The following is a 24,691-nucleotide window of genomic DNA, read 5'->3' as shown; positions in this document are numbered from 1 at the left end:
AAAATTCCTTCCGCACCCACCTTTACTAATCAATCAAGAGTCTCTTACTTCTAAGATTAATATATTTAAGGTCTAATTTCTTTTCATTTAGCAAATTATGACTATTTTTATTTAAAAATAGAACTCTTAATAAGTACAATTTTAAAGAGGAACAATATTATACCAAATCTTTATAAAAAAAAGGGTTCTGATTCAATGAGAGCTCCTATTAGTTAATTCTTTGGAGATTTCTTACCATCTCAACTAATCGGCCTTAATTTAAGGACTAGTGATTAGTATGCAAATAACTCCCCATGTTATATCCAAAGAATTACAAAAATGCCAAGTTTTAATAAAAATTCATATTAGTAACCCCAAGAACTCCCTTTTGTCATTTTTTCTCATGATTTTTCTTATCATATTTCCTATCATTTTATGTATCTCTCCAAAAATTCTACGTCAAGATATTTTAAATAGTTTTTTAAATAATTAAGTGATATTTGTTTGTCCAAAGAAAATAATCTAATCAGAGATCTGGATGTATATATATAAGTTATAAATTTTTGTTGATTACTAATAACACTAGTTACACTTCATCAAGTAATGCTTGACGTCAAGTAGGAGTACTCTCTAATTTTTCACATCAAATTTTGATCTCATTAAGTTATTCGCTCTTTCCACATATTTAAATGAGTGGCTAACGACATCTTTATATGATCTTTAGAGTTCAAGATATCATTGATGAATGAATTTATTAACTTATAAAACATCCTTAACAAAAAAAACTTATAAAACATTTTCGTTCATTATTTATATGCATATTATAGCATAGTGTATTCTTCTATGTAATTACTTTTAGAGTCGCATACAAAAAAATAACGATAATAAAAGAAATAGAACAATGTTGAAATATAATAAGGATCGAAAAAGAGAAACGACTGAGGTTTTTAATTAAAATCTAGGACACTTTAGTAATTAAATAGTTTTAGTAATTAAAACTCAAAAGAAGAAAAAAGATTAACTAGAGAATTTAACGAGTTATATTTGTTTATTACAAGTCCATGTATTAAAGGCAAAGGAAAAAAAATTACCGTGAAAAAAATTGGCAAAAGAGGATGGTTCGAGTCACTATTGTGTGTTGTAATTGAAATATGGCAGTCTTGTAATTCTTTAGACATAAGATGGGTTGTTATTTACATAAATATAACAATCCCTTAAATTATGGTTGATAATGTGACGTGGGAGAAATTTCCAAAGAAATCAACCAATAGGAGCTCAAGCTCATATTCTCACTCGTGAGCTTGAGCTCACTGAATCAAACCTCAAAAAAAAAAAAAATATTATACCAAATGTAATCCTTTATTTGTTTAATATGACAATTCTTAAATATATTCAAATCTCAAGGAAATGAAGGCAAAAAAGATCTCAAACTATCAAAAAGAAACAGGAGAAAAAGGGATAAACAAAATACAATCTCCTTTACAAATTAACATACAAAATCACAACCCCCTATTCACATCACCTTCCGTAGTAATAGTTCATTCTGCACAAATGTAAACACACAATGGATAATCACAACTTTAAACTTTTATAGGAACTTCATCAGGAGTAATCTCAGCTCTGGGTAAAGTTGATATAGTTTCACTCTCAATATTGCCAGCATTCGCATCAGTTGTAATTTCGGGTTTTGAGTTCTCCATGGATTCATTTTGATCCTGAGATTCTCCTACGTTTACTGGAGTTAGGGGTTCTGTATCTCTTGTTTTGGGCTTCAAATTGAGTGGCTCTGTGGTTTTAACGGTTCCAGATTTCTTAGATTGAAGCTTACCGAGAAACTTCTGAATGGGTTTCTTCGAAGCAACTGATTCTTTCTTGCTGTTCAATTTTGTTGACTTGACTGAATTCACACGTAATCTTGCACGTGGACTCTCAACAACGCCACTACCTTCTGAAGAATTGTCTGATGCCGCAATGGCGATCTTGATGTGCCTTCCAAGCTTTGGTGATACTGCTCGAGTTGTAGGTATCTATAATTATTAACAAGAAAACAGAGGAAAACAAAACATTCACATTAAATATTAAGCGAGGTCTAAAGAGAATACTGTTCAATATTAATAATCAAAAAGTCTTTTGGGTTAAAGCAGCGAAAAAAAGATACATGCGCATATTATCAACTATAAAAGTGGAGTGAGGACATGAAAATCTTTTGAGGAAGAGTGAAAATATCGAAGAAAAGGCAAAAGCCAAACAACACTCCAAACTATATATATCTAAATTTAAGGTACCAAATAAAAATACAATATACAAAGTTACAAACATATATATGTTTCTCAACTGGGTTTTGGCTGTAGAGGCCATCCAATTAGAATCAGATGACCTCTAGTCTTTACTCGTTATCAGTCTCAAACTTTATCTTATCTAGTAACAATTATAAGTTAGTAAACCATAAAGACTCGCGCCCCCAGTAGCTACCGATATTTTCATGCTTCAGCCACCAGGCCAACGCCCAATAGATATAGGGCTACATTCCTGGCGAGGGCCTCACAAGCCCAACTGAAAGGCCTCGACTCTTACAAGCTTGAAGCTTGAATTTGCACCTATAGTCTAGACTCTGGATGCTCCCATAAGCGATATGAGACTATCAACATCACAGCAGAAACTCGTGAAATGTTAAGAAAAGTCAGACATTTTTTTTTACTAGAGCAGTTTGCTTACTACTAGCGAAATAGAAATATTACCTTCTTCAGTTCGACCTTTGGTGGAGGAGGTTCTACGTAGAAACTTGGCAAAGGAGTAGCTACAAAAGTCATGCGTTTCCTTAGCTGTTTGATTTCTAATTCCTGACTCTCCTGCATAGCAATAGTAAATTCGCTGCTTGAGTAAATAAACTCAGATGGGCACGCCTTGAAATATGCATTGTTAAATGAAATTATTGTAAGCCTGTAGTTCTTCTTGGTGATACCTTTGACTTCGCCTGCAAATTTTTTATTTCAACTTCCTTAGCCTGAGTTTTCTCTTCTAGCTTCGAGTAGAACTGGTGAACAGAAAGCGGAGTTAATTGACATGTTATATCGGGTATACCGTTTAAGTTTATAAGACAGTGAAAATGTTTTCAGAGAATTAGGATGTCCTTGTTCTACTCTACTCTCACCTCTTTTCTTTTTTCAGCTCGCTCGAATACCCTTAATGTAAATTCAGAACCACTGCTCCTCCTTGATCCACGAGGAGTGGTGCTTCTGTTCGTACAACCAAATATGTCAGCACCCCGAAGAAAAACACAAACTTGGGGTTAAGGGAATAGAAAATAAAAGTCAGAGAAAATGAGTACGAGGTAGTAGAGTGAGCATCTTCATCATCTTTAATCAAAGACAAGCGCGCCATGGGCTTAGGATTTTGAGATTTTGATCTGAAATTACAAGCAACTAGTTACTATAATAATAAAAGTAACACAGAATCTAAACCAGTTGTGGTGCCTGACATATATAGGTTATTCAAGGGGATGGACTGACTCGGGCTAATTAGTGTAAATTATTTCCTTGTTATTGGATAGTTCAAGGTAAATCTATCAATATCATAGAGATTACCATGTAGTGAATTTAATCAAGTTCAACTGGAACTATATCTCATAGAAATGACACAGGAAAATCCTTTTCTTATTCCTTTCTGAGGGGTAGGGATACACTCCAGTCTTAGAATTCAGGTGTAGATGTTATTAAATTGATATGGCAGTAGTTGTAAATCGCATAAAGGACTTACTCGGGGGCTTCAGAAGACGAACCATAAACAGTTGCATTCACGGAATCATCCTTCCCTGACTGGTTTGGCATGAAAATAAAATTAAGTGTCCTAAAGGAAAATTAGACAAGTATACATAAAAATAAAAAACAAATCAAAGACATACTGTAGATTGCCGATCCCTGAAGTTCGAGTCCGTGCTACTCCCTCCAGAAGAAACTTGCCTTCTATGGGAAGAGATGACCTCATTCTCATCGGAAATCGAGTTCTCAGCTTTTGGTCCATTTATATGGGAATTTCCTGGCACAGTTTTCACCTCTTTCCTGCCCGTGTGCTTCGAATCATTATTGACATTCTGCCTTGATGGGAAAGATATACTCTTCGAAAAGCTTGGTTTCTGGTTTCGAGAAATTGAAGTTTGAACTTTCCCAACAGTTTGAGCCTTGGATACTTTATTTTTCTTCACACCATCAACTCGTTTAGCATCAGGATTCTACATAAAAGAAGAAAGTAAACTATGACTTGATCCATTCATAACTATTAGCTCGTAGGATAGAAAAAACTAGGTTTTGTCCAATTTCTTACTAATCTGAAATATGAATAAGATTTGTGTATACTATAGTTGTTCAACGCGAGTTCTTGAAGGCTTTACCTCATTTAACAGCTCAATGAAATTCGACCTGAAGACAAAGTTGTTCTAAGCTAAAATCTAAGTTTGAATTGAGAAGAGAACATGATCTGATCTAACAAGGGATTCAAAAGCTTACAAAAACTCCATTCACCAAATCTAAATCAGATTTCAGATTACGAAAAACGAAAACAAAGCCAACAGAGTTGAATTCATGGGTGGTACCTTTGAAATACTTGAGCTTTTACTTCCAGAGTTGGTGGCAGTATAAGCTTCCACCACAACTTCCAAATCTTTACTAGTATTATTGTTCTCTATGTTCAAATTCAGTAATGACTCTTCAACTTGAGTTTCTTCAGTCAAAGCAACTTTATTCACAGAATCCATTGAACAAATATAGCTAAAAGCTGAAAAATAAAGGTTAATTTATCAAATCCACCATGAATTCTAATACTAGATACAATAACATCATCAACGAAAGAAGAAAAACTCTCAATTTTTCAATTGAATTAACAAAGCAAAAAAAATTTGAACTAATCAATCATAATAGGAATTTGAAATCACCTTGAATTTAAACAAATCAGAACAAAAACTGATCAATTAACCAAAAGATCTAATCAAAGTAAGCTTGTTTACAATATCAATTACTCATCAAAAACACACTCACGAACCCTAAAATCGATTCGTATGACCAAAATTGAACACAGAAATGGTCAACTAAGAAAAATATTACCTTGAAAACTGGAATTAGGGTTTAAGAGTGGTAGAGGGAAACACGGAAGTGATCGTCGACTTCCATGGATTTGTCAGAGGTAATTGAAGTTGAGGAGGGAGAGTGGAGAGAACGTGAAGGAGAGAGAGAGAGAGAGAGAGAGAGAGAGGAAGGCGGGTAATGGCGGCTTGATGTGATTGAGTTTTTTTTTCTCTCTCTACTATTACGAGTTGTTGACTTGGCACGACAAGGGGACGTGATTGGGTCCCACAATGACGTGTCCACCAAACGGGAAATGATCTGGCAGAACGTGCGTACCATAATGGCGTTTTATATAGTATCATTATCATTATCATTATAGAGAGAGAGTGAGAGATTTAGAGTAGTTGATATGGAATCTGAGCTGTTGATTTCGTTTGTTTGTTCGAGGTTCAATGATTTTCAAGTTAATCCAACAAAATTTGTTTCCATACTTCAGCTGCTTTCATTTATAGGCTGGTCATAATTAACCCTTTTTTTTTTTTTTTTGTTTGTTAAAAGATAGATATATTAAAACTTATTTCGACCTAGTCAACTTGTTTCAGCAGTTGTATGAATACAGAGAAATCAAGCTGACCACATTAGTATCATATAGACAAAGAAAGAGAACGAGACTTTTAGAGAAAGGGAGATGTTTGGCTAAATTATTATGTCCATGTCAGATTTCAAACGAAACTCATTTTCTAACCGCATTACTTTTTGCAAAGTAAAAAATGATAGAAAATTATCCTTCATAACTGCTTCGCTTTATTTTTTCACTCGTATGAAAATACTAAAATACTTTTTAGGGTGCTTCTAAAGGCACCAAGCCAAAAGGCTGTTAGCATCCATCTCTATTAGCACCAGGCTCAACTGCTCATTTCTCTATTAGCACCGTTCAACTATGTAGGCACCAGTCAAAGCCAACTTAACCCTAACACCTCCATCCGTTTATCACAAAATCAAACAAAATCTATCGGACGGACTGAACCAGACCGAGCCTTAAGAGGACCAAACGGATCAGTTGATCCGGGACTTAAGAGGACCAAACGGATGAGCTGATCCGGGACCTAGGAGGACCAAACGGATCAGCTGATCCGGGACTTAGGAGGACCAAACGGATCAGCTGATCCGGGACCTAAGAGGGCCAAACGGATCAGCTGATCCGGGGCTTGAAAAACATCCCAATCCTCACTCTCTTTCTCGTGAACTCGACCATGACCAGCTCCTCTGCTATTTCTCGCAAGGTTTTCTTCATCTTTCTCTCTCTAAAAACCCTTATTCTCATCTCTCTCTCTCTACCTTTCTGAATCTTGCAATCTTTCTTCTACATTTACAAAGGGGATATAGAAGGGATGAATATGAACATGAGAAGGAAGAGAAGAGAAAATGAGTTTATTTTGTGGATGAAATTTGGTGAAGAAGGAAGAAGAGAGTGGACCCATTCTTTTCAATTTTGTGTATTTACTAACAGGAATAGAAAGTAAACAAGAAAAAATGAAATTTTTTTTACTTACACTATTTAGATGAGCACACATGATTTTTGTTTTGGATAAAAAATGAATTGGTATTCTTTTTATTTTGGAAGAAGAAGATGGAAGAAGCAAATGAAGGTGAATGTCACCCACATTAAAAATCGGTGCTTATAGAGAACTCTTATAAAAGAGTTTGGAAACTCTGGAGAGGTGCTTGCAGGGGCGGACTCACGTTGGGGCCTATGGGGTCACGTGCCCCCACGGCCCCGAGTAAGGAAATAATTGTAGTTTCAAATATTCCTTTTGAAAACAATTTAATCGTGCTACTTTATCAAGAACCAATGTTTGGCTCGCTGGAAGCCTACTTAATTATGTGCGGGAGAGGTCATGGTATCGAATCCCATGCCAGTCCCTTCCCCTTTATTTTTCCGTGATAATTGATTTTGGGTGATTTCAAAGGCACCCCTTCAAAGTGCCTCCTACGGCCCATCAAGGGCAAACTTTAGAAGCCAAGGTATGAATGAATGGCGCCAATAACACTTCGGCAACGCCTTCAAAATTACCTATTTACTTTTGCCCCTACCCTTTACTGATCGGATTTTCCTTTGCTAGAATTCATCTAATCTCTAGCAAAATTATTTGAGTCCCCATATTACCATATGTCCTCTTCATCTTTCACTTTTATGTATATTTTTTTTGGAGTAGTCTATTTTAATTCATTCATATCTCTCTTCTCCTCCTTTAATCTTTACAAAATATGGGTTATGAGGATTTTTAAAGAAGAGAGTCCTCTTATTAACATATAATTCGTACATATTTATTTTTATATAATTGAACACTAATTATATATATTTAGATTTCGTAACCTAATTAGTTAAGAGCGTTGTTATGACATACATGGAATCATTAGTTTGAATGACACATATTTTTTTAATAAGTTACTTATAACTAATTTTGATAAAACTTCTTAGTAATACTCGACAATTTGCCATTGGTGATGGTATTTGTTGTGTTTACTATTTTGTATAATCAAATGTGCCCCCACATAGGAAATTTCCTGGGTCCGCCACTGGGTGCTTGTATCGGCTTTGTTTGTTCTTGGTCAGAACGAGACTGTCACTCGGATTTCTACCTCGTTTAGGCTTCTTTTTTTTGTTCTTTTCTTGGAGAGTATCATTCTAGTTTTAAAATAGAAAACCCGAAATTACTTTGATTTTAAAATAAAGAGATTCACCTAAACATTTTTTTGTAAACTTTTAGGCATCTCATTCATCATGTGCTAAAGTTGGGTCCCAGTTTTTTAGTATTATATTTATTAGAAAAAATGAGTGAAAAACCCAAAAATCTAGACCCTAATAAGAAAAAACCCCACTAAGAAATAATAATTGTTGTGAAAAATAAGTTAAGAAGAGAGATTAGAGATGAGAGAAAACTAAAGACTAAGAACACCATATTTGTACCTTAAGATTGTAGTATAATATTCTACTATTTTGTTGTGTCAATTACATTGGGTTAGAACCTTTTTTATAGACTCTACAAAGTAAGGACATTCATGGGCATTTACACAAGGAGTTACATGCATACACATGAATGTGCCTTTAAGTTATAGGTTACATATGACCTCATTAGTGTAGATGTTACACATGATAGTAGTGGAAGACAAAATATTACAATACTCTCCCTTGGATTCCACAACATAAGAAATTGTCTCATTAAAACCTTACCAGGAAAACCCTATGGGAAAAACCATGGTGAAGGAAAAAGAGTACAATGTTCTTTAATATCTTCGATTATTTTAGAAGTAGATACTACCTCATTAAAACCTTGACAAGGAAAACCCTATGGGATAAAACCGTAGCGAAGGAAAAAGAGTACAGTTCGAAGATTTACAATGTAAGATACATTTTCACTTTGTCACTTTCTTTCTTTGTTCACTCCCCCCTCATAGATACTCCCCCTCATAGACGTTCAGACGGTTGAGATTGTGCAAGATCACTTAGCCGACGCATTCCGATGTTATAGACTAATTTCTTGAATGTTGAAGTTGGTAAAACTTTAGTAAATAAATCTGCAAGATTATCACTTGAACGTATTTGCTTAATTTCTATGTCACCGTTTCTTTGCAACTCATGAGTGTAGAAAAATTTAGGAGATATGTGCTTCGTCCTGTCACCTTTGATATATCCCCCTTTAAGTTGTGCAATACAAGCTGCATTATCTTCATACAATACTGTTGGAGTATCCTTGATTGAGGAAAGTCCACATGTTTCTCGAATATGCTGGATAATAGACCTTAACCATATACACTCACGGCTTGTCTCGTGAATAGCAATTAATTCAGAATGATTGGAAGAAGTAGCTATTATAGTTTGTTTTACCGATCTCCAAGATATTGCAGTATTACCACTAGTAAATAGATACCCTGTCTGTGACCGTGCACTGTGAGGATCAGAGAGGTATCCGACTTCTGCATAGCCACATAATTGTGATTTTATTCCTTTCGAGTAAAACAAGCCCATATCGGTAGTTCCTCGCAAATACCGTAGTATATGCTTGACACCATTCCAATGTCTTTTGGTAGGTGCAGAGTTGTACATTGCTAATAAATTTACAGCAAATGCTATATCTGGTCGGGTACAAGTTGCTAAATACATAAGAGCACCAATTGCACTTAAATACGGTACTTCAACACCAAGAAGATCTTCATCATCTTCCCGAGGATGGAATGGATCTTTCTTTTCATCAAGTGAGCGAACAATCATAGGACTACTTAAAGGATGAGCTTTGTCCATATAAAAGCGTTTTAAGACTTTTTCTGTATACATCGATTGATGGATAAATATTCCATTTTGCAAATGTTCGATCTGTAAACCAAGACAAAATTTAGTTTTGCCAAGATCTTTCATCTCAAACTCTTTCTTCAAATATTCAGCCGTCTTAGTGAGCTCTTCTGGAGTCCCAACAAGATTTAAATCATCTACATAGACTGCAATAATGGCAAATCTATTTTCTGATTTCTTAATGTATACACATGGACAAATTGCATTATTAATATATCCTTCTTTCAAAAGGTATTCGCTAAGGCGATTATACCACATCCGTCCTGATTGTTTCAATCCATATAACGATCTTTGTAACTTGATCGAATACATGTTTGACGATCCTAACTTAGATGTTTTAGGCAAGTTATATCCATCAGGAGTTTTCATGTAGATGTCACTATCGAGTGAGCCATACAAATAGGCAGTGACTACATCCATTAGACGTGTTTCAAGACATTCCGATGCCGCCAGACTTATCAAATATCGGAATGTTATTGCGTCCATTACAGGAGAATAAGTCTCTTGGAAGTCTATACCCGGTCTTTGAGAAAAACCTTGAGCAACCAAACATGCTTTATACCTGACAATTTCATCTGTCTCATTTCTTTTGCGCACAAATACCCATTTGTATCCTACAGGTTTTATATTTTCTGGTGTTGGAACTACAGGTCCAAATACCTCTCTCTTCGCTAAAGAATTTAGTTCAGTTTGAATAGCATCCTTCCACATTGGCCAATCTTTTCTTTGTCGACATTCTTCAATATTTTGTGGTCCATGATCGTCATTATTTGCTATTACATCCAGAGCTATTGCAAAAGCAAATTTATTGTCAGGAATGATTTTGGTTCTTTCCCAACATTCTCCTGTACTAATATAATTAGTTGATAATTCTCTCACACTAGTTTCTTGTGCCTCTTCTGGGGCAGTGAGTTCCATATTGGTGGATTGATTGATCGTTTCAAGTACATGTGTGCTATGTGCCTCTTCTGGAGGACTATTTATTTTTTCATGTTTCTTTCTTTTCCGTGGAATGGTATCTTTTGCACCAACAGGCCTGCCACGCTTTAACCGTGTTTTAGATACATTTGTATCTTTAAGTTGATCTTTAGGAATATCAATCCGTGCTAGTGTATTAGCAGCTGGTATATGTGACTTTGTTACTTTCTTTGAATCTGTGAAAGCATCTGGTAATTGATTTGCAATCTTTTGTAAGTGAATGATCCTTTGAACTTCAAGTTCACACTGGCTAGTGCGAGGATCTAGATGAGATAAAGAGGATGTACTCCAAGAAATTTCACGTTTTGCCTCATTTTGTGGCTTATCTCCCCCTAACGGTGGAAATTTCTCTTCATCAAAATGACAGTCGGCATATCGTGCAGTAAATACATCACCCGTAAGTGGCTCTAGATACCTTATTATTGAAGGTGAATCAAAACCAATATAAATACCAAGACGCCTTTGAGGACCCATCTTTGTTCGTTGTGGGGGTGAAATTGGCACATATACAACACAACCAAACACTTTAAGATGTGATATATTTGGTTGTTGTCCAAATACAAGTTGCATTGGAGAGTATTGATGATAAGCAGATGGTCTAATACGAATTAGAGCTGCAGCATGTAATATAGCATGTCCCCATGCCGAACTAGGTAATTTAGCTCTTAACAACAAGGGGTCGAGCTATAAGCTGTAAGCGTTTAATAAAAGATTCAGCTAATCCATTTTGAGTATGGGTATGAGCTACTGGATGCTCAACAGTAATCCAATTGACATGCAATAATCATCAAATGCCTTTGATGTAAATTCTCCTGCATTATCGAGACGAATTGTCTTTATTTGGTAGTCAGGGAATTGTGCCCTTAACCTTATTATTTGAGCAAGAAGTCTAGCAAACGCAGCAGTGCGAGTTGATAATAGATAGACATGTGACCATCGTGTTGAAGCATCTATTAATACCATGAAATATCGAAATGACCCACAAGGTGGATGGATAGGTCCACATATGTCTCCCTGAATCCATTGTAAAAAACTAGGTGACTCGATGCTTATTTTTGATTGAGATGGTCGAACAATCAATTTTCCTTGCGAACAAAATGCACATGGATAATTGTTTGGTTGAAAAATCTTCTGGTTTTTCAACGGATGTCCATGTGAATTTTCTATTATTCGACGCATCATTATAGAACCCGGATGACCAAGTCTAGGGGTGGGAATCGGGCGGGTGTGGGCACCCATGGGTACTTAAGGCATCGGGCCGGGCGGGACGGGCATAAATAATTTTTGGCCATTAGGGTAAGCGGGTTATTCGGGCGGGCTAATTTTAACTTTCTTTGCGTCATTACCCGCCCAAGCCCGCTAACTGACTCGGGTAATTCGGGCTCGGGTGGTTCGGGATGCGGGCTTTATGAGATAAATTAAAATTACTTCAAAACAAGAATACCAATTCCCATCATTAGCAAGTGATTCAACAAGTAGATAAACAAACTAGACCATAAAATAACATCAAAAGATTATATGAAATTGTAGAAACAACAAGATGATTCAACGAGTGATTCAACAAGACATCCGACCACGAGCTTAGTTTTCAAACATCTACTTGCTTCATGCTCATCAGCTTGAACAAATGACGATAATTAACACCATGGTCATCAGCTTGAACAACTGCATAACATCATCACATGCATTCTTGTTACTGGCACATATCATTTGGCAAAGGTAAAACTGGCCACTCCATCCCCACTTGAAGCATGGACTTGCTACAGAAACAGTACCATCAACCTCATAATTAGCACATGAAATTGTTACTAGATAATTGCATTGTTTAGGAATATGGTTGACAGAGCACGGCGGGTCGGTGCCTAACAAGTTCATACAACACTTTCACTAACTTCTCAGAGTCACCTGCAATTTCACAAAAACTTTAGTAACTAAAGATGCAACTTCTTAAAACTACTTATAGGAGCAAAATTAAATTTCATGCAATCATGAAAATGAATACAACAAGTGATTAAGCAAATAGAAGTTGCAATCATGTAAATCTTCCTACATATGAAAATGTTCTAACTACATAAAAAAGTGAATTAAACAGATTTTGGAGATATATGAGATAAAAAAGTGTACCAAAAGTAAGAGGCTAAGAGCTAATTCAATACTCCATCTTTGCTTTTGTCAACAACCTATAAATAGATAAAAGAAGCCTTAGATTTTGAATTAAACAGAAATTCCAAACACACAATTTTTAATACAAAAGTTTTTCTTTGCTTCACCATAATCTGATCCAGAAGCTGCAGCCATTGCGATTTGCAAGTCCCCAACAACCAAGAGGACCAAGTCCAAAAGGAATACAATCCCATTCATCAACAACCAATGAGATAGTACTGAAGACAAATGGTCTAACAAAAGAAGTTAAGATTAATCATTAAGGGAGACAAAAATTAAAACATTGAAGAACAAAAACTAAAAATTTCAACAAAAAAAAAAAAACTAAAACTAAAACTTACCTGGTATTTTAGTGAACATCTCAAAATAGACCCTCTTCATTAGCATAGACCCACTTCATTAGCATATTCATAATATATACAAACTCCAAAAGCATTCTTTAATTTCCTCGAAATTAAGTGCAGGAGCATCCAACATCATCGAATTCTTTTACGTCAGAATCGATACAAAAGTTACAAAAAATTGATATTCCTATAATGTAAAAAGCACAAAACAAATTTTAGATAACAGTTGATAACGAAATTATAATTGAAGTAAAGAAAATATCGAAGAAACTTACTTCAAGATCTATTGGTGAAGGCCCGGAGGAGCTCCACCAATCCCAACAGCAGCAGTAGCAGAACAAATGGGACCAGAAACATAGCATTCGAAAGCATCATCAATGGGATTCAAAGTTTTAAATAAACCTTTATATTTGACTTTCCACCAGTCTTTCAAGATCACACTCAACTCCAGCATATCAGGGCTCAAACAACTTCTATAATCTCCAAGAATCCTCTTTCCACAAGAGAAAGCAGATTCCGAAGCCACGGTAGAAACAGGGACAGAAAGTATGTCTCGGGCAATCATAGATAGAACAGGGAATCGCTTCTCATTCTCCAACCACCAACCAAGAGTTTTAAAAGCTTCAATATTCTCAAGAATTGGCTCGGGTTCAGATTTATACCTGGCAAGCTCCTCAGAGGCTGCGGCAATAGGATCCCTTCTCCCACGTCCGATGCTTCTCCAAAAAGAACCACGCCTTGAAGACCCTTCACAAACTACAAAAGAAGAATTACCAGCAACGGGAGTACTTGGAGACGATGGTGAGCTAGCATTCGAAGAATTCAATATTTCTTTCATAGACTGAGTGTATTCTTCAAAGAGTTCCTGAAGCTTGACATCAATCAAAATTGACTGACTATAAGAACATTTGATACTATAGGCAGAAGTCTCAAAACAATACTCTAACTCCTCCAATACCAATTCAACCTTTGATTTAACCCTAGGGTCTAAAACACAAGCTATCCCAAACAATACAGGAGTGTCTCCCCAATATTTAACAAATTTGGCTTCCATTGCCTTAACAATATCACCAAATAAAGGGTTGCCCCTGTATTCCTTAAAAACCTGCCCAATATCGAGTAAATGTTCAAGCACCCGACTGGAAGTTTCATAAGTCACGCCAGAAAAAAAATTAGTCGCTTCATAAAAAGGCATAAGAAACTTGCATAAAAGTTGCGCATACATCCAATCTTCTTCAGTCAACACACAAGGACATGCTCTATCAAATAGGAACAAGGTCATAGCATTTTGATATGGAAGGGCAGCCTTGAGCATCAAATAAGTGGAATTCCACCGGTGTTTAACGTCAAGTTGAAGCTTCTTGGGGGCCATTCCAATTGAAACACATAAAGCTCGATATTGTTCATATCGAACATCGGAGACCATGATATATTCGATATTGCTTTTCAAATGAAAAAGCATGTCCTTGAACTGTTGAACTCTTAACCCATCTTGAACAACTAAATTTAAGATATGGCAACAACATCGAACATGAAATATATCACCATTGAGTGGAAGATTGGGTAGCAAATTCTTTAACTTCAAAACAGAAACAGTGTTCGCACTGGCATTATCAAGAGATAAACAAAAGACCTTGTGAGAAATTTCCCACTCACAAAGTTTATCAAATATCAGTTGGGCAATGTGTTCACCGGTATGAGTTTTATCTAACAAACAATATGCAATGATCCTCTTTTGAAGAATCCAACCAGAATCAATAAAGTGTGCCGTCAAGGCCATATAGCTCAAATTCTGATTGGATTTCCAAAGATCAGATGTTAGAGAGATCTTTCCTGGACAATCAAGTAACATTTTCTTTACAATGGCTTTTTCATCAGCGAACAACTTAAGCAACCTATTTCTCACTGTTCCACGAGAGAACATTTTGTAGGACGGATGAAAACTATCAGCAATAACAAACTCAAGAAACTTGTCTTCTACAAACTGGAACGGAAGCTCCATCATAATAACCAACTTTATCATATTATCACGAGCTCGTGCAAAACTATACTTAAACGATGCAAGAGTTCCAAATTGAGTTTGGGAAATGGTGGACTGTTTCAAATCTACCTTGTGTTTTTTCGAACAAATTTCAGTGTGCCTAATGAAATGGCTAGTGCCATTTTTAGACTTGCGAATCTTGCTATCACCACAAATTTTACAGTGAGCAATTTCTATAGTTAAACCAACATTATCAGGATCAGGTATCTCAACTACATCCCACATTTCCCAGATTTTGGCAGTCCTCTTTCTCTTGTTACTGATCAATTCACCCTCTTCAACTAGTTCTTCAGTAGCTGCTGGAGGAGGGGAACCATCAACAAGAGGAGGACCACCAGCAACCGGAGGGACTTCAAGCAAAGGATCAGTATTTTGATTTGAAATATTTATCGTATGATCAATCATTGGATCAGAAGCTATATCAGCTTGATCCATCTGACCTACAACAAACAATTTGAACAATCAAGGGGAGAATACAACACTAAAAGCCAATTATGAAAAACCCACCATGAAAATGTCAGATTTATAAGCCAATTTGAACAATTGTTTGCCATTACACACTAGATATCTCATAATAAAAATGCCAGATTTATAAACCAGAAAAATAAATATAAAAAAAATAAAACAGAAAAGGAAACCACAATCCATAGGCCATACCTGGTATGTATCTGGATAGTCGAATCTTTGATATTTTTCGGAAATTAAAGAGGCAAAGCCTACCTAGATCGTCTGTTATAAGTTATTAACAGAAAAAGTTATTAGATTTGTAAAGAAAATTACTAGAAAAAAGATCATCTATGCAAAGCAAAGCTAAGAAGAAATGTATCATACTACCATATACCTTATATATAGTTTGATATTTGAATATTTGATCTTTAGGCAGAGGCAAAAGGGGCGACACCACAAGCTATTTACCGATAATCAGAAACTCAATCCACCATTAGAGTTTGTTAGGACAGATTTATGAAGATAAAGATGAGTCTATACTGTAGCCTATATAAAACCCTAATGGCAGATTGAGTTTGCTGCCTCAAATTAACTATAATGGTGTTGGAAGATGGAAGGATTGAAGGGAAATAGAGGGCAGGAGGAGTTAGAAGTTAGAACCAAGTGAGAATGAGTTTCTTGTAAGAAACCAATACTAGTATTTATATAAACCCTAAGAGATCATCCAACGGTTGTAGTAAGGGGCCATTTAATGGAGGGTCAAGATGGATGTCCCTTGGTGTTTTAAAGGGCCAAAGGTCAAAATAAATTGTGCAGTGTCTCTTGACCCATGTAAAAGGTTACTCAAAGGGAATGGGTAGGTTCACTGGGTGAGTTAGTGGGCGGATCCATGGACGGGTATAACGGGTACCGATTGCGGGTGTTTTCGTGGGCGGGTTATATGGGTGCGCGGGTAGAGGTTTTCACCCGAGCCCACCCACTAACACTTAGCGGGACGGGCGGGTACTACCCTATTGGGCCCTGGGTGCCCATGGTCACTTCTGGGCTCGGGTGCCCGTGGGCGGGTGCGGGTTTATGGGCAGTTTTCCCACCCCTAACCAAGTCTATCATGCCAAATTGCAAGAGTCATTGAATTGAACTTCTGGTTCATCAAATAATTAGACTCTATAGTTCTTATACTTGTATAGTATAAACCCGAAGCAAAAGCTGGAAGCTTTTCTAGTATCAGCTTTTTGTTTGAGACTATTGAATTAATACAAAGGTATTCTTTCTTTTTGTCACAAGTTGTCTCATATGATATCCATTATGACGAATATCTATAAAGCTTAATAGATTTCGTGCAGATTTAGTAGAATATAAAGCATTTGGGATATCAATTTTTGTACCATTTGGTAGTATAACAACGGCTTTGCCAGAGCCTTCAATCAGGTTTGTGGGTCCTCAAATTTGATGACATTAGCCTTGACTAATTTTAGTTGGAAGAAAAATTTCTTGTTCCGCAGAATAGTATTTGTCGTTTCACAATCGTTAAGACATTCATCCCCACAATTTGTTTTGAAATCTTTAGTAAACTCCATGCTAATAAGAAACTAAAAGAAAAATATAGAAATGTTTTAATATTTTATAATAAAAGGAACATAATAAAAACACAATTGTTGAGAAAGCAAATGACCAAAGCAAATGACAAAAGCAAAAACATAGTCTAAGAAAAAAAAATTCTTCCTAAAAGCATATTAAAACTAGAATTTTAGTATAGATTCTAGTTAACATTTCCATTGTGAAGTAAAACATCAAATTCTTTGTTGCTTGGATCTGCAAAAAAATCTGAAACATCCAGATGAGTTGGATCCATGGATACTTCAAATTCTTTACCACTTTGATCTATGAAGTAGTCAGAAATATCTAAGGGAGTTTTGTTCATCGGTACTTCAAATTCTGCCAAATTGACTTCTATTTCTTTACCTTTCCCCTTCATGGATTTTTGGTAAAGTTTAACCAAGTGTTTCGCCATACGACAAACACGTGACCAATGCCCCTTCATACCACATCGGTGACAATTATATTCACGATGATTAGATGTTTGTACACCTTTTCCTTTGTCATTTTTGTATTTGGCATTATTCCACATCTCGTGGTTTGATGCTAATTTTTGTTCACTTGAATATAATTGTCACCGATGTTGTATGAAGGGGCATTGGTCACTTGAATATAATTGTCACCGATGCTAATTTTATACAATGCTGAATTGAATTGTATTCACTTACTGTCTTAAAATCCTATAAACGCAGGTGCATCCAATCGTAACGAGCTTTTGGGAGTATGACAGTCTTTTGGTGGTCATATCTTTCTTTCAGATTCGTCCATAAAACATATGGATCTTTTACCGTTAGGTATTCAGTTTTCAGACCTTCATGAAGGTGATGACGAAGGAAAATCATTGCTTTTGCCCGATCTTGTGGGGATGTTTCATTTGCAGCCATAATGGTATTTCCAAGATTCATAGCATCAAGATGAATTTCAGCATCTAGAATCCATGTCAAGAAATTTTTCCCGTAATATCAAGAGCAAGAAATTGCAATTTTGTAAGATTATCCGACATGATCTAAACAATACAAACAAACAAGTTAGATAAATATGTCTAAGAAAAATACTTGCTTATTTTCTTCCTATTTTTTTTTTCTAAAAATCTTCATCATTGCATAGATATCAATATGTTCATAATACTATTAATAATCACTATAGATGGACATGGTTGATACTAGCAATTTTAATCGTGCATACATAGGAAAAAAAAATTAATATGAACAACATTAGAAAAAAAATTGTTTGTTAGAGTTTATCTATAATATTAGATGAAGACTATTTCAATCCTATCATGAAAAAGATATATGCTACAAATGCTAATATGAATAGGTATGTCTAACAAAATTACTACCTTCATATTTAATTACTTTTCCTAAAGATGCAAGTGAAGGAAAAAAAAAATTATTCCTATGTATACTATAAGAATTAAAACTAATTGGAAGTATACTCTCTATGATTCTCTAATCTTCTTAAAAAAAAAATAGAGCTTCGTGCCGATAACGTGTTGTGAAAAATAAGTTAAGAAGAGAGATTAGAGATGAGAGAAAACTAAAGACTAAGAACACCATATTTGTACCTTAAGATTGTAGTATAATATTCTACTATTTTGTTGTGTCAATTACATTGGGTTAGAACCCTTTTTATAGGCTCTACAAAGTAAGGACATTTATGGGCATTTACACAAGGAGTTACATGCATACGCATGAATGTGCCTTTAAGTTATAGGTTACATATGACCTCATTAGTGTAGATGTTACACATGATAGTAGTGGAAGACAAAATATTACAATAATAATGTCAAAAAAACTTATTTTTTGAACATTTTTCAAAATGTTGACAACATATGTAATTATGTTGTTAACAAGACAACATATTTTTTCATAATTCCATGTTTACCCTTATATGTTGACAACATATATCATTGTGTTGTTATAAAATGTTGACATCTATAATGATGTCCCGACTTATTATAAAATGTTGGCGTCATACATAATTATGTTCTTAACAACATATATAATGTATTAGTCAATATATTATTTGTTCGTTAACGGATTTGTTAAATACAAAGGATAATATGCATAACATTTTAATTTTTGTAAAGGACAAATAAAAAAATGCTTTAGTCTTAATAATTATGTCGAAAGCAAAACAAAAAATGCGGAAACCATTTATTTTTTCACAAGACAAATCGAAAAATGTTGTAGCCAAAATGTTTGTGTCAGTTTGTCTATGTGAAATGTAAAAGAAAAAAATACGAAATATTTTGGCAAAACAATGTCTAAGCAAAAACGAATTTGTTCAGAAATTTACAAATTGTTGAGACAAACTAAGATTTATTCAGAAATTTACAAAATTGTTGAGAGCAAACCAAGAATTGTTCAGAAATGTTCAAAATTGTTTTTGACGTTGATTTGGGCGGAAAATTTCATCTTGGAGGGCAAAATTGTATTTTTACCTACTGGATTTTTTCCTCATTATTATTTAGTATTGGGTCTGATTCTCTTTAACTTTCTCATTTTGGGCCTTATAATTACCGCCCCTATTTACTATTGTATCAAATCTTTTATGGCATAATACCATGAATTCCACATGCCACATTTCATCCTTGTGATCTCAAATTCTAGTTTTAAAATTGCCCTCTAAATGAAAATACAAAATATCAGCCTGGAATATAGAAAAATGTCTAAAAGGTAATTACTATATTTCTGATGTTTTGGAAAAAAATGTACTCCAACAACGTTTCTGCTATAACTTTAACATAACAAGAAAAAGAAACTAAACCTGTATTGATTTGACCTAATTTCCGTGTAGAATTTGTGAAGAAAGAAATGACGCTGATCGTGAATTTTACCCAAGCTTTAGTGCCTCTCTAAAGTCAATGCCGAAACTACTTTGTCGACCTTTCTCACCGAACCTACATCTCTTCTTTGCATCATACTCACAAACTCATTGTAATCTATGCGCCCATCCTGTAAATATTTAACCAACGAAACTATTAATCCGATGAACTCAAAAGTCATAAGTGTTTAACGTCAGCCAACAAAAGAACAACACGTGTTAGACTCGAGAAGGTGGCGTGTGAGAATAGTCTCACATGGACAAAGAGAAGTCATGAGAATGACCAAGAATATAATGTCTAGGTCTTCTCCACAAACTGCCAATTAGTTTCGTTATCTACCGGTGATTGGTGAAGAGAAGGGAGGTAATATTCCAGTTCACTACAAAATCATAATGAAGTGAAAGGAAACAGCTTACATTGTCTTGATCAACTTCGCCTATCATTTCTTCTATATGGACATCGCCAATGCCAAACTCCGCACAAGCCTGCTGAAGCTCATCCTGGGTTATATAGCCGCTACCGTCTTTGTCAAAGTAGGAGAAAGCTGCAAATAGATGATCATTCCTTTCGGTTTTATTTAGATGCATTGTTGCAGCAAGGAACTCCCCGTAATCAATGGTGCCACTGTTGTCAACATCAGTCTGCATTTCCACCATCAAAGAATAAGAGAACTCTATGATGCTCGGAGATTGTTCATTTCCTATTATATGTATATATATATAATGTGTGAAAAACATGCCAAAATCGAAGAATACAAAAATACCATATTATTTACATCATGAATAAATAAAGAGAACAATTATTTCAAAGAGGACTCTGATATTTTAGAATTCCAAGCACAAACAATTTAGTTTTTATTTTTCAAAATCCTATTAGTAATTTAGTATTAGGCTATTAGCATATGAAGTGCACATTTGCATGGAGAGTATTTATCTTCTCACTTGGACAAACGAAGAAAATAAAAATCACAAACAAATCATTACCAAGAACAAGTCCAGGAATTAAATACAAAGTATAGAGAATCTTGTGGTTTTTTATGTAACTTAAAACTCTAATAACTTCACGAATACTTACTGCTTGCATTAGAGCATGAATTTCAGACTCCATAAGATTGGCGCCTACTCTTTCGAGACCAAGTTTTAGCTCTTCATAAGTGATTTGCCCACTATTATCTGTATCAATCATCTTGAACATTTCTTTTAGGCCAGCAATTTCATCTTCAGATAGCCTCTCAGCTATAACCTAAGAAAAACAACAGATTTTATTTTCTAGAATTAAAGAAGTACAATTTTATTTTTGTAAGTATTAGCAGATGCTAAAATATATATCATTTGTTTTCAGATATTCGTCCTAGGTCCTCTCACATGTTAATCCCACTAACCCGTTCCTAGATGATAATTCCAAACTTACTCGAAGAGCCATTTTCTTGAGCTTGTTCATTGCAGAAAATTGATTTAAGCGACTTAGGATTGCAGAGTCCAGAGGCTTGTCAGGAGCAACACCGTCTACCTGCACCCAAGGATGACCTGAAAGGAACAACAACTACATGTTCATAATGCAAGAAAGTTCCTGCTAAATTTGAGCAAAAATCTTACATCTAATGCCTGTGAAAAAAAGAACCAATTAGTTATTCGGACTTTGTGTCAATTGAACTTGTGGATTTTGGTGATTAACGGACATCCATATAATTTCAAAGAAACTTATTGGTAGAACAACTAATAAACAGTACCGTCATATCCGATGGTCAGCAAAAGATAGAACAACTCACATAAAACTTGATGAGCAGTTAGCCGCCTTTTGGGATCTCTAACAAGCATTCTCTTAACTAAATCTTTTGCACTGTCAGATATACAAGGCCAGGGGCCTGAGTTCAAGTCCAGATCACCATGCAAGATCTGTTCAAATATACCTCGCTCGGTTTCTACAGAATCAAAAGAAAAGAAAACAGAATTGGAAACAAAATTGGAAACAAGTTAGTACTGGTTGCAATTTATAGCATGTTCCGAGTATAGCAATGAACAGTGAAACCCAAAGAGTACTCACCGGCCCAAAATGGAGGGACCCCACTAAGCAAAATGTATATAATCACTCCAGCACTCCAAACATCGGCCTCTGGACCATAGTGCATTTGAAGTACTTCTGGCGCAACATAATATGGGCTACCAATGACGTCATAGAATACATCTCCTGAAAGAACATAACAGTCAGCTTCTACCAGAAGTAGATAAACAAATATATAGCAGCAGTAGAACTGAAGTAGTACCAACTAGAGCTTGTAATTAGTGAAGTATACCACATGAGTGGAAAGGCCTTAGCAGTTATTGGTATTGCCGCATCTGACATCCAGACCCAAGTCCATGGTTACAGGGTTTTGATCCTGCTGAAGGCTCACTAGCCTACTCAAAAGGCCTCTGCATTAGTGAAGACACATGATTCATTCTACACATCAGAGTACGCAAGGACACCATGGACCCCTTAGTATTTACTAAGCATGAGCACGCGCCTAGCAGAATCCGGATTATCTCCCACGCGATGTGGGACTATCAGACTAAACCCCATTTTACCTTATACAAAATACAGGATGATGTAATACAAATGCGGTCCGCCTATTATTGAGTTACCTTGTCATGGCCTATGGAGGATGGTTATTTACTTGTTAGGTTTCTCATGTCAAGTTTCTCTCTAGGAGAGATAAGATATCAATCTCAGGACCTATATCTGTTCTTGAACAAAAATCAATAAAAGAACGGAATTCTGGTTTTAGTGCAGGGACCTACAAACGTTGTCCTACCTATTGTGAATGCAAATAAAATTGGACCAGTTTAACACATGTAAGAAAACCTGTTTACACATACAGAAACCAACAACTTTCGACGGTACCTTCCAAAGGTTTATACATACGCACTCAAGCATAAATACAGTAAGGAAATACAATGGCATACACTGTTTACCTGGCTTAAAGAACATCGACAATCCAAAATCAATCATTTTAAGAGGAGAATCCTCTCTCTGATTAACAAAGAGAAAATTCTCGGGCTTTAAATCTCGATGCGTAACTCCTAAAGAATGGCAAGTTTCCACTACACCGACTATGGTCCTAGTAAGATTAGCTGCGTTTTTCTCTGTATAATGTCCCTTTTGAGCAATCCTATGGAAAAGCTCACCCCCTGCACATAATTCCATAACAATATGAACTGCCCTAGTATCCTCATATGCCCCTTTAATAGAGACCACATTCGGATGACCTGCCAAGTGATGCATTATGTGAACTTCCCTCCTAACATCACCGACATCCTCTTCTGTCACCAGTTTTTCCTTGGCAATGGATTTGCAAGCATACTCTTTACCTGTCTCTTTCTCTACACATAGAAAAGTAGTCCCAAACTGCCCTTCCCCTAGCTCTCTATGCAAGGTGTAATGTTCCTCAAAATTAACAGTTTTTCCTTGTAAAACTGAATCTACTCTAAGCCCAGCACTTGGTGCTCTACTGGAATGAGGTTTTCTAGGGTTTTGTGGGTTCGCAGGTGGAGGTTTAGTATCTTCTTTGGGGATCTCAACTGGTACCAGAGGTATGCTTGGGACATGTGTTGGAGAAGGAGATTGAGGTGTTTTTAGGTCAGATTTTGGTACATTGGTAATAGTTTCTCCATGGGGAGAAGAAAGGGATTCCTCATTAGGTCCCTGAGACGGCCAAATTACTGTATAAACTGATTGAAGGTATTCATCCTTCAAAGCACTTTGCCCTACACAAATATTTCCCATCCTAATCCTACTTCTAAATTTCCCTTCAAACCCTTATTTCTACATTAAAAATCATCTATGTAAGATAACAAGCCTTTATATCACTTATCACCATGAAAAGATTCAAAGTTAATCATCAATCTAAGCTATATTTAACTTGACCTAGTAATCTACTCAAAATTTACAGTTAATGAATTAAAAAAAGGAAGTTCCTTTTTTTCCCTCAATCAGAAAAAAGAAAGTTTCCTTTCATATCTTGTAAGCTAATCGATCATACCAAATCTCAAAGATCACGGGCCTACGAAATACTCGATAGAATTGGGTATGAACATTAGATTAATCAAATAAGTGAATAACTTTAAATATCACAAAAACAAGAACGAATTCAACACTAATTACCAATACATTCAAAGACAAATTCATTATCCCTAGGAATCAAAACATTACTTACCATAGAGAGAGAAAGAGGAGAAGCAGTAGTTTGCAAGTTTACCAGGTCTGGCTGCGAAAAGAAGAGAAGAAGTTTAAATTTGATGTTTCTTTCGCCTCGTTACTTGCTGAATCTTTTATACTACTGAAAATGGAGGGAAAGAATCTAACGGGGAGAATAACTTTGGCCAGCGCTTTGGGGAATGCTAAATAGTTTCCCGGTGTGAAATTTTTTTATTTTTTTAGAGAGAGAGGAGAGAGAAATAAATTTTTTTTTTTTTAACGTTTGAAGGTCGCCAGGAGGAAAATTGACCGGCCGGCGGCCTTCGCCGGTGAAGATGATGAGGTGAGGTGGAGATTTTTTATTTTTTCCCCTAACAATTTACAAAATAAAATTGTCAAACAAAATTGACCAATTTTTGACCAAGTCTTCACACACCGGAAACTATTTAGCTTTCCGCAAAGCGTTGCCCATAACTTTTTCCCTCCACTTATCCACTCAATTTTAAATGCTCAAAATTTGATGGTTCGGAATTTCCCCCAACCACACCTTTCGTTTGTGCTCTCTTTTCTTGCAGAATTTCCATGTCTCACCATTTCATCTTCACCCTCAATGTAGAAAGGTTCTCTTTTTTTCTTATTGCAAAGAAGGTTGTCTTTTTTACTTTTAGTTTTATCATTTTCGATTTCGTAATTTATTTTATGTAGTTAACCTTTGAGTCGAAAATGAAAAACAAA

At 35.6% G+C, this 24,691-nt stretch overlaps 1 protein-coding gene and 1 pseudogene across 2 annotated transcripts; both read right to left on the bottom strand.

Moving 5' to 3' along the window:
* Positions 1-1,319: 1,319 nt before the first annotated feature.
* Positions 1,320-5,302, bottom strand: LOC147558636 (uncharacterized). Its single transcript, XM_086660385.1, has 9 exons — positions 5,076-5,302; positions 4,568-4,749; positions 3,881-4,207; positions 3,736-3,794; positions 3,308-3,385; positions 3,131-3,215; positions 2,942-3,013; positions 2,718-2,828; positions 1,320-2,006 (listed from the first exon to the last, which is right to left on the bottom strand). Exons 2-9 carry the CDS (start codon positions 4,727-4,729, stop codon positions 1,560-1,562), a joined length of 1,341 nt encoding a protein of 446 aa, XP_086516511.1. The 5' UTR covers positions 4,730-4,749; positions 5,076-5,302; the 3' UTR covers positions 1,320-1,559.
* A 14,317-nt stretch (positions 5,303-19,619) lies between these two features.
* Positions 19,620-23,618, bottom strand: LOC147558635 (calcium-dependent protein kinase 1-like; annotated as a pseudogene). The gene is made up of 7 exons (XR_015234420.1): positions 22,735-23,618; positions 21,827-21,970; positions 21,552-21,704; positions 21,194-21,309; positions 20,858-21,025; positions 20,200-20,424; positions 19,620-19,913 (listed from the first exon to the last, which is right to left on the bottom strand). The product of XR_015234420.1 is annotated as a calcium-dependent protein kinase 1-like (transcript).
* Positions 23,619-24,691: the final 1,073 nt, after the last annotated feature.

The sequence above is a fragment of the Eschscholzia californica genome, unplaced genomic scaffold (genome assembly GCF_041429995.1).
Source record: "Eschscholzia californica isolate CP2 unplaced genomic scaffold, dmEscCali1.0.p SCAF_2, whole genome shotgun sequence".
NCBI classification, from domain to species: domain Eukaryota; kingdom Viridiplantae; phylum Streptophyta; class Magnoliopsida; order Ranunculales; family Papaveraceae; genus Eschscholzia; species Eschscholzia californica.
Note: the sequence above shows the minus strand (reverse complement) of the source record. Positions and strands in the feature narration are given on the sequence as shown.

Bases quoted from the DNA above. Each gene is read 5' to 3' on its own strand.
- LOC147558636 (XM_086660385.1), bottom strand. From the start codon at position 4,729: ATGGATTCTGTGAATAAAGTTGCTTTGACTGAAGAAACTCAAGTTGAA. The intron at 4,208-4,567 runs GTACCACCCATG...TCTTTTATGTAG, and splicing joins AAAGCTCAAGTATTTCAAAG to AATCCTGATGCTAAACGAGT. The intron at 2,829-2,941 runs GTATCACCAAGA...ATTGCTATGCAG, and splicing joins ATTTGCAGGCGAAGTCAAAG to GAGAGTCAGGAATTAGAAAT.